We start from the raw sequence: 11,264 nt of genomic DNA on the forward strand, positions 1-11,264 counted from the left end.
GTGGAGTCTTAGGAACATTTCAGAACTTGACTGAAAATCATCAGGTTTTTGTGTTTTTTTTTGTTTTTTTCCCAGCTGTCAGTACATCCAATATCAAAAATGAAATCTTAGTAGCTAATTAGGAATTCTCAACAAATACAGGCTAAGCAATGGGCTTTATACATGTACTGAGCAGGAACTGGAAAGCTTCAGAGGATTTTTGATTTTTTTTTTTTTCCTTATCAAAGTAATTTAGTCATAATTGTCAGAACTTCCAATAGTACAGAGCAAAAATGAGTTTGGCATAATTACTGTTAGAAAACATAAACAAATACAGGCCAAATAAGTTGTGCACAGTGTAACAGTGACACCAATCAAACTACACTGACACTCAAGAAATGTAAAAACCTTGTAATGTTTTGCTCAGTACATATATAAAGTGGATGCACTATAACGTAAATACACTGTGAGCTGTGACATCAGGCCCCTCCTTTAGCCTGTATTTGTTAAAAATACCAAATTAGCTGCTGCTGAAAATCTTAAAAACCTGATGAATATCAGACAAAGTTCTGAAACATTCCAGTCCCTGCACCACTGTGAGTTAGAGCTTAATTGTAAGAGCCTGTTCTCATAATTATGCAACAGTAGAGCATACAGTTTAGTACAAAAGTTTGCATCACCTTACTTTAAAATAGCAAAAACATTAAAACAAATAGTATGAATTTTTTTAATAAAATGATGAAGGAACCTTTGTATTAGCTGAATGTGCATTAAATATTATGTTGAAAAGTTTTACTGTTTTTTCCATTATAAAGTAAAAAGATGCAAATTTCTGCAATAAGATTCTCCAGTTTTTTTTGCCTTTGGTGAATGCATTACTAAAGTGTAAATAGGGTCATTTTTCCTGTAAAATTAAAGTTACATTAGGTTAAACATTTATAGAATCAACCAAAAAAAACAGTTACACTATATATGGATGTAGTTGGTTCAGCTTTGATTGGCATTTTGCATATACATTGTCGTACCTTTAAGGAGAAACACTGCTGGAGTCTTTAGAAGAGTGGATCCTTGTCAATGCAAAGGAAATGTGTTTCTACAAAATTCAGACCAGTTCTTCAGAAGGTGTGTTAACATGCACATCAGGCAGTGCCGTTGGTGTACTGGGAAAGCTTATCCTCCAAGTCACAGATTCTCTTCTCCTGAGACAAAACTGTGGCCTTCAGATTCTGAATCTCCTCCAGCAACCTCTCAAGCAACTGAGGCTGGACAGCAGGAGGGTAGGGAGAGAAGGAAAAGGAAACAGAAGAAAGGAAACAAGAGTGACAGGGAAGGGAAAATTAAAGATAAAGAAAAAGAGGAAAAATAGGTCAAAGACTTTGAGCAACTAGAAATAAAAAAATGGACCAAAACAAAGAAGGGAGCTTTAGGGAAAAAGGCTGTGGGCAGGCACAAATAGAAGAGAGATAAACAGAAAAAGGTTAAACAAATGTTCTAAGGAGAAACGCTGCGTTCAAGTACAGACAGACAGCTAAGCAAAATAAAGTTTGTTTGTTTTTTTTAAAGGCAGAGTGTTAAATGTAGAGCAGTGTTTGCAGCCTGCAAAGTAAAAGTAGAGTATTATGATCTAGTTAATAAACTAGACAGGGTATAGCGTATGTGAGCATGTGGAATGTAAAACTTACTGGCAGACTGTTGGTTTCCAGTGTAGACATGCTGCGTCGGGTGGTAGGCCTGGAGTCCAGCACGTTCTTCTTTGCCACTTTGAGCTCTCGGCTCTTAGGCGGCACATAACCCTCCCTCATGGACACGAGAATTGGATCCTCGTCGCGGCCTTCCAGCCACTCTTCAGGCTCCAGGGCGGGCTCAGGCCCTGCTGTGTCCGGGTACAGGTCGTCCTGGAAGAGGTCCGACTGTGCAAGAGAGTTAGCTAGTTAGTTAGGGTTAGTCATTACTCTTTATTTTGTCTTTTATAAGAAAATAAACAGATAATAAACAAAGAGCACCAGAGCAGGTTGTGAAGTCAAAGTGGGAATTACTTAATTATTTCACTGGTTGCATCGACATGAGCAGTACTACAATATTATCATTAGTAGTATGTTATATAATGATACATTAACTGATTAACTGTACACTTTGTATAAAAAATATCAAATCTGAAAGGTAACTAGTCAAAATTAATATTTCTCTCTAAACATGTAGCCACATAGAAGTATGAACTAATATAAAACTACAGAATAGCAAGTGCAGTGTTTCTTGAATTTTGCATTGGAGATTAATAAAGTTTATCTTAGAAAAAAAAAACCACAAATGTACTACAGTACAGTTCCTGAGTAAAGTCAACAGCTTTTAAAAGTAAAACGAGTCAGGGTGACTTACTTTTCTGGGCACTGTCATTGTGATGGGCTCACACTTCTTGTCATGGAGCTTGTACAACCTAAGATGAAGATCAAACAGAGAAGACGCCCATAAGTTGTGCTTTTTTTTTGTGTATCAGTTGTGTCATGGCCCTTATTCGAGCTTCCCACTGAGGACTCCCGCTGCCTGTCTCCCTAGTCCTGATCCACAAACCTCCTGAGCTTTTCCTTTGTTTGTTGCATATAAGATATAATATAATTGAATGGTTTGACAGTGCATCAGTCCTAAAACCAAACTGTTAACTTCAGATGTCGCCCTGAAGGAGCACTGTAGCCTTTACATCTTATTATTATCTCACTGCATGAAATGAAGCTGGGCTCTTGGGTAGTTTAATACATGGTCAGTTACTCACCTGGCGATCTCACATTTGGTGACGTCCACACCTCTTTTGGGCATGAAGCCCATCCCTCTCTGGGGCTCCTTGCTGCTGTAGGTGTTGAGGTAGTGGACATATGGCGGCTCCTCTGTGATTTCAAAGTAACGGACACTGCTGTCCCCCTACGAACGAGGAAAACACACATAAAATACCAAACACACAGGTGACACTGTCATTATTATTACAGCTGGATCTGCTTTAAATCCTATAGACATTAAATACATTTCCACTTAAATCCCTGTACCTTTCCAGAGAGGTAGACCATGTTTGCATCAGCATCATAATATGGTAACAATACTCCGTTACTTGTGTCCAACTCCAACAGCGCAATAGGCTCCTCGAAATTTGTCTGTGGAGAGTAAAAAAACTACGTTAAATACTCAACATTTATTTGTACCTTGATTTCTGCACCCTGTGAAATCTAGGAACAGTATTTGAAATTAAATTGGTTATTACCGGGTCCCAGAGTCCGAGCTCTCTCTGACTCATCCTGGTGAATCCTGTGGTGAAGATGTTTCCGTCTCTGGTGAAGATGGCTCTCATTGGCCGGATCCCTTCGTGTGGAGCCAGACGTTCCTGTTGATCAGCAGAGGGACAGACGTTCTTATAAAAATAAAAAATAAAACTTACCTCCAGGCTTAGTTTTCTCATGTTTAGTTAGTGAAATATAAAACCTCAATAAAGCCTAAAGTCATTTGCACTCACTAAATTAAACTTTTTGTTGAATAAAATCATATATATATATATATTCAGCTAATGGCACATTATTCCACTGTCAGATTAGAATTTATTAGTAATGTGTCTTTGTGAACTCTTTTGTCAGAGGTATAATGTTGCAGACCTACACAAAACCACCAGGCTGTGTCTTCTCTGTCTCTTTATTTCTTTCTGGTGCCATGATCTCATAAAGTCTAATATGTTCATTTAACATCAAGCTACAATGGTCAAAGTTGGATTTTGGATTTTCTTTTTTTGTTGCTGTCTGAGCTTCTTGTTTTTGAGCTGAGAATGTCTGAGAATGAACCGGACTGTAATGCATATGTGTATTTTCTACTCACCGCAACCACCTCCCTCTTGCGGGGGTCGCAGACACGCAGACGTCGGTCCTTACAGGTGGTGCAAAACAAGCTGCCGTTTCGGTTCCAGCTGATGCTGTAGATGAGGTCTGGGTGGTCGTCCATGGAAAGGAGGGGCTCACCTGTCCCCACGTTCCAGATGATTATCAGGTTATCACTGCCTGAGACGAGATGAGGTCAGGAAAAAGAGAATAAGAACTTTTGAAAGTAGATCTTGTTGTTCAAGAAAACACAGAGACATCAGAGCGTGTGTTTGTGGGTTTATATCCTACCCGCAGTGAGTAGTATGTTGCGTGCGGTGGGGTGCCAGCTGACAATGCCGACCCGTTTGGAGTGTCCCTCCAGGACCACAATGGGGTCAGAGAGGGGGCGGGTCAGTATATGGTCTGGGATCTGCCACACCTGGAGAAGAGGGATGAAGGAATGAGCTTGTTTGTCTGCTGGAGCACAGCCAGCACTGGGCATCTTATAATCTGCATAGAAGGAAACGCAATTAGTTGTGCAAAAGATCTTCTGCTCCTTGATGGACCCATTTAATATTACATATTATATACACAATCAACAAAAGGTCAATGGAAGACAAGAACACAGCACTGTCACATTTACCCTGTAATACAAATTGTAATCTTAACATTTCCGATAATAAATAACATTTTTCATGCATAAAGATTTTTACAAAAGCCCTTCCACTACTGCAGAGGAAAGTTTTCCAGTGTAAATGCTCTGTCTGAAAAAAAAAGTACTAGATCTAAGAAATACTAGCAGTACTGATGTGATATTTCTATTTACTGGCAGAATGCAAACTACTTCTCTGGTTGTTTAAACCTCCAAGGTCCCGGAGACACAACAGCAGCGTCCTCAGTGGTCAGGAAGACCTGAACCTCACAGTCACATGAGCAGGTGCTACTTTCTGCACTTTGCAACAAGACAAACAGCCAAACTGATCCAGGTACACACTTTTCTCTTAATGTCACATCTTAGTTTCATCACACAGCAGGTGATTACACAGCACGTACACTCAAAAGACAGCTCTGCCCCCACTTCTCTACACTCTCTCTCTGACACACACACACACACACACACACTAATGAGCCTTTTCTGATGACATAATGATCCATCTCTGTGAAGTGAAGAGAATGACATCAGAGTTTTGGCCTTTCTGCAGCGCCACAATGGCAGCTCTGCCAAGACTGGACAGCTGCAACTGTCTGTCTGTGTGCTGGACATAAACAAAGCAAGCAAACAAGCAAGCACGCGCACACGCACACACACATACACATACACACACAAAGTCAAGCACCACTCCAGCAGCATTTCAGCAGCTGCTGCCACAGGAGTAGCAGCAACCACTCGATCGCACAGATATCTGTGCAATGTGGTCGTGAACAAGTGTGAGCAGATCTGGCCTCAGTGGCAACTGTGCTGAAACACTGATACATGTTGAGTCAGACATGTTGTCCCAATACAAACAGAAAACATGTTATAACTGGCACATGCTGACACACAAAACAAAGCGGTGTGGTGGAGCCTATGATTTCTGAACCGAAGCAACAGAATATTTTACCTGTCTGTTGAGCTGAACACATTAGAGATAACTGGAATATTAGATTATTATTATTATCATTTCCCAGTGAGGGCAGGCTAAGACAGAAACGTCTCTATAAATGTTAAGATATATTTTAAAACTGTAGACACATTAGATAAAGTGACTACATCAGTAAGTACACAGAAAATACAGAAGTTAAAGTGGGAACATTTTCTATTCCCCTGTTCCTCCCCTGCAGTCCAGACCTCACAGTGGCCCCTGCTGGCTGAACTCAGTAGTGAGTTTCAGGGCCTCCTGCAGTGTCACAACCATGAACTACTAGAACATCTGTTGTCAGTCTTCCAGAGAAAACCCAATAAGAACAAAATGAATACTTAAGGTAGAACTGGAGGATTAATTTACAATCCTCCTCCATAATCTCCAATGTGAAAGTGCGTTTTAAACGTTCACCTTTCACCTTGATGTTTTCTCCCTGTTGTACTTTATTCAAACTTCATTATCAGACCTCCCTTGTAGTTAAATGCAGCACAAGTTCTAAAGACACTTATTGTAAGGTGGCAAGATTAGTGATGATTGACAGGTAGAGCAGAACATACACACTAGGATGACGGTGATTATTTAACCTGTTCTCTGGATCCTGAAAAGATGCTGAATATATGTCAAAATGTTTAACTATAGCACAATTAAACATCATTTAAATGAGTCCAGATGCCATAATGTAAAAAAAAAAAGGCCCACTTTGACTAAAATCACCCACACATTGATGAATTATTATTCCTATTATGTTCTATGTGATTTTCACACACACAGAGGGAAGGCCAGAGCAGCAGCTGCATTACAATGGCAGAATATGACGAGCGGACTGATGAAGAGATGACAGAGAACAGGTGGGTGGACGATCAGACAGGTAGACGCGGTGATGCCTCGACTGATTCAGCTCACTTATTGTTCCCTTAACAGGCTGGCGGACGTGACAGACTGTGACGACCTCTGTGACTCTTATCTGAGTCACCAACAGCAATCTCCTCCACATGCATTTGCAACTTCTCTCTCCCACTCACAACTTTTTTCCTACACACTCTCACACACACACAAACACACACACACACACACACACACACACACAAATAGATAGCAATTACCATTGCGGTACAGTCCTCCGAACAGCTGGCCAGGATGTTGTCGTCATGAGGGCACCAGTCAATATCGAGGACAGGTCCAGCGTGGCCAACCACCAGTGGGTAGTTCTTGTCCACACGACCCGTCTGCAACACACAGCAGCAATAACCCACACAGATGAGCTAGGACCTTGCACACACAATAACCCACGATTAACGTTCATCCTTTTCTTTTAAAGTGAAAAGAGAAAGAATAGATTTAATGATTAGCAGGTCAGAAATGATTCAGAAATCTAGGTTCAATCGAGGCCAAAAGAGTTTCAGTGGTTTTTATTTCAGTGTGAAAAGTTTAAAAGGATGAAATTAAGACTGAAAGTTTGTTCCAAAGTTTAGTTGACAAATGAATCATTCACTACAGGAAGGTACATTAAGTAGCTACACCACAGCCTTTAATTGTGTCACAAATCTTTCTCAGTAGATGGAGTTTGCATAGTTGTCAGTGAGTATTTTATGGACCTTGCAGGGAGATTGGTTCCCTCCACTATGATTTCCAAGCTTTAGAATGAATTCAGGAGAGATTTTCAGGACAAAATGTGTTTAGGCCTGTACTGAGCTTCCACTTCTTTCCTTCTATTCCCTTTTTATTTTTTCTCATGGTGGGAATGTATATCAGCTTTTGAGACATCCCCTTTCACACACCAAAACTCGACTGAAGAGCAGTGTATTTATAGCTGAGCAAGGAGGCGTTGAAAGGGGAGTTTTTCTTGTGGGCTGTCGGGGACTTGGAGGGGGAAGATGGAGGATCAGACGCACGTTGGTGTGTATTAATAGCATGTCTGTCCACCATGACTCCAGTATACAATCATGTCTGCTGCCCAGTGACTCCAAAATTTTGTGTATTACTCTGACACATTCTAGCTTCCAGTCGTTAAATACCACCTCGATACGCTGATGAATCTCAGTGCTTGTTACACAAATTCATTTTCTAAACCTTCCAAAATTCTAAATTCACACTCAAACTCTTAGTGCAGAGTGTTTGAATCAACATCTGCAGTGAAATGTGCCCTGTCAGATCAGTGTTTGACCACATCGTCATCATGTGTCACAGTGAACTTAGTACCACACTGAAGCATTGCAGCTTTAAACATCTGACCTGCCTCCACTTTCTGCTCCTGTCAATGTATTTCTGTATCAGCAATTACAGGGTCTTTCCAAAGGTGTCTCCAACATCATGGTTTGACGTAAACATTATCTGTTCCGCTAAATATCAGGAAAATATACAAAAGTCAAGGAACTACCTGTTGTATTCATCACACTGCTGTTACCGTAAATTGGCACTAAGTAGTAGTGAAAAGCAGAAACACACAGAGAGAAAAACTTATTTACACTTATTTCAATACTCAACATAGCACTGAGCTGAACAATAGCGTCATCCATAAACACTGATGTACTAAAGATTTCAGCATGTCCCTCTAGGAAAAAAGTTGAGCAAACTATTTTCTCTTTCTTTCCTGGAAAGGAAAGGAAACGTTCATGCTGGAGCCCACACTTATAGCAGGGAAGGCTGAAGGAGTGGACTAGATTTCTTTCAATGTACCAGCCAACCAGCGTTTGCCCTCACAGTCATTTTGGCAGGACAAAAAGACATGAAAGTGCATACTGGTGATATTCCTGGAGGAAATGTCAGGAATCATCAGAGGTAGTAATCATCCTCTGGTGTAAATCCATCTGTGTACCAAATGTGATCCTGATCAATCCACATGTCACTCACATGGTGATGCTAGAAGAACAGTCAGGGCATCACCACAGGACCCTCTAGGGCTGCTGAGACCAACATACCAGCCATCAGCAGTGTTATGACTTCTGTAACTAAACATCTAAACCGCTCCACAAACGACTGATTATTACGTTCGTTTACAAGCTTAGTTTTGAGATAAACACAGTTTGGTCTCATATTCAGTGCCAATTTTGCCAACGTCAATATTCACTGACAAAAAGAGCAAAGTGATGGACACTGTTGTCTTTTTACCCTGTACAGCCCACAAATGTTCCCCCTGTGACCTTACTGACCTTAGAGAGGGGCAGGACTAGGAACGCTCCTCCCCCACTGGATTCAACAATGACGGCCAGGAACTTTGGGTTGACGGCGCAGAAGGAGCTGTCCCATGTCACCTTGGAGACACGAATGTCATCGTAACCCTGCTCGGTCTTGACCGCCTGGCCAAAGACGTGGCGAAACTTACTCTGCCGCACGATGCTGCGACTCATGGCTGAGGTGGGAAGATGGAGGCAAAAGGGATGCAAAGGTGAGGAAACAACAGATGGGAAAGAATGAAAAAAGTGACGGTAAAGATGAAATAAGAAAACAGTGAAATAGAGAAAGAGGAGGAGGAGGTGGAAAAGGTGTAAAGAGATGCCAGAAGAGGGTCAGGAAGAGTAAGATTAAAACAAAAAACAAAAAAACAGTCACTTGCAGCAACATAACCCATGAAACCAAATGTAACTAAAGCAGCAGAGACTTCTATGAATAGTCACATACTGTAAAAAAAAAAAAATTGCAGAAACAAACAGGAGAGCTGTGAAACCAAAACAGGAAGTAGTATCAAAATAAAAATCCAAGACAGGAAGTTTCTGGCAGAGCATGACAACTTACTTTTTGTATTTATTCAAATTTGAAGTAGACAGAATAATCAAAATATTCAAGTCAAAAGCTGCAATTTCCCTTTTGTTTTCTACTTCAATCATATGTTTAAATATTTAGGTATTTGTATTTCACTTGAGTATTTCCATATAATGTCTCTATATACTTTTACTCCCGGACATTTCAGCAAATAAATATTGTATTTTTCCCTCATTACATTTATCTGACAGCTACAAACTTTACCAATTAAGTTTTAAGATACAAAACATAATATTATGTATAACGTTGATTATTTAGTCTTTAATATCCGATATTGCCAATAAATCTTTGGAACTGAGGCCAAGTTTGCAGGGCTTTTAATATAAGCTGCGTTTGTCTGATTGGTGAACTCTGTAATGTGTTTTTAGGCTGGTTGGTGACTGACAACTTGCTGTCCTGCAGCTCTTCCAGGAACCAGGCCACAGGGAATGTAATCCTCCAAATCACAGGAGATATTCTATAACAGTGTCTGCCATCACTGCCGATATTAATAGTCGATTGTCCAACCAACGATTTCAAAGACAAACACTAAGACAAAAGACGAGCGGAAAACACAACACAGCAGTTACTTTCATTCACAGCCACATAGTTTAAAATGTGTCCAGAGCAGCAGCCTGTGCTGGCTTACATAAGGTCACAACTAAAAACCCACATCTAAAAGTAGGCCTGTGTCAGTCCCTGAAGATGTCGGATAAATGCAGCCGAGTTCTTCCTCCTGTTTAGTGGATGATAAACTCAAACTGTTAGTTTTTAAATGAAACCATGAGAGCACAAACTGAGGCCAGGCCTAAACTCAACCTAGACACTGGGATACACAGCTAAACCAGAATGATGCTTTGCTGGAAGCGCTTCACAATCCAGAGATTTAAATTCCAGCAGCCACTTCAGATGGAACTGTGGAAAAACACAACCCCACTGATACATTTATGTCACTGATGTTAATGACAGGCTTTGCCTTATGGAAACACATAAACAGAATAAAAGTGTTTCTTGTAGTTCACAGTAGCTCACTGCTCTCTCAGAAAAGTCTTCATATGACTGGCATGATCTGAAACCAGCAGGCCCTGGGCTGAAATGAGGTACAGACCAACAGCACAGAGCTCTTTCTAAAAACGTGCGTCCTTTGGGAAACCACGGTTGGAAACGTGATTTAAAGTAAACTGCAGGTGGAAAACATGATATAAGTGATATGACTCTGCCTGGGCTTAGTGACATAGCTCTACTCTGGAGAGTCGAGACAGAGCGAAAGAATGACACTGCCACTTTCCTAATATAGACTTGACAAACTGCACTGTCCCACCCGGGCCAGCCGCCCCTCCCACCCCTGCCTGATCCTAAATAGTCCCAGAATGAAGCCAGCGCAATCTATGGCGCTTTATCGTTACTGAGGGGACCGTGGATTTAAACAGCCACTGCGCACAGCCGATACAAACACATGGACATAGGCTGCGAGGGGGCGCAGAGAGGAAGGTAGGGGGCTATAAAGTAGTCCACACCTGCCATGTATCAGTCCGACTCGCTCCGTTCACAAGGGGAACAGGGCACAGTCATAATGTACCAGGTCTTTGTAGGATTTTCAGAGGTGGGGACGCACTCACTCCTCTCCAGCAGTGACGCACCCTTCACCTCACTGCAGCTCCGATACTGACACACAGATTAGGAAAGCTCACCTCAGGTTTTGGGGAGACCCCTCTTCCCTGGACTGATCTCACGGTTTCCTATGTGTAACCCACTCCTCTTCCTGCCGGTGTTTTAGTCCTTTGAATGATTTTCTCTAAGATCCGGTTCCCTGGAGTCGGTGCGGACTTGCTGAGGAGACTCACTGGACAACTGCGTAACGCTCCTCGGCAGAGAGAGAGAGAGGGGGGGGGGGGGGTACTGGGGCAAAGCAGGGAGAGAGGAGGGTGTGGGTGGGTGGGTGCCGTCTATTTTGGAACAGGCTCGGTCAGTATAGAGAAACGTGACGCGCGCGTCCCCTGGGGTCAGTGCCACTGGCGGTGGGCTCAGATTAAAGAATAGTGACTTTAACAGGTAAATAAAGCAGGTGAGCGGATCAGCGAGGTCTCATTGGCGA

The 11,264-nt window shown here is 41.7% G+C and overlaps 1 protein-coding gene across 1 annotated transcript; it reads right to left on the reverse strand.

Annotated features, from left to right (window-relative positions):
- Positions 1 to 90: 90 nt before the first annotated feature.
- Positions 91 to 11,039, reverse strand: coro6 (coronin 6). Its single transcript, XM_026327900.1, has 11 exons — positions 10,861 to 11,039; positions 8,581 to 8,780; positions 6,535 to 6,657; positions 4,119 to 4,248; positions 3,829 to 4,007; positions 3,227 to 3,346; positions 3,015 to 3,119; positions 2,747 to 2,892; positions 2,356 to 2,413; positions 1,662 to 1,889; positions 91 to 1,241 (listed from the first exon to the last, which is right to left on the reverse strand). Exons 2-11 carry the CDS (start codon positions 8,776 to 8,778, stop codon positions 1,119 to 1,121), a joined length of 1,410 nt encoding a protein of 469 aa, XP_026183685.1. The 5' UTR covers positions 8,779 to 8,780; positions 10,861 to 11,039; the 3' UTR covers positions 91 to 1,118.
- Between the last annotated feature and the right edge of the window lie 225 nt (positions 11,040 to 11,264).

This window comes from Mastacembelus armatus, chromosome 14, assembly GCF_900324485.2.
Source record: "Mastacembelus armatus chromosome 14, fMasArm1.2, whole genome shotgun sequence".
NCBI classification, from domain to species: domain Eukaryota; kingdom Metazoa; phylum Chordata; class Actinopteri; order Synbranchiformes; family Mastacembelidae; genus Mastacembelus; species Mastacembelus armatus.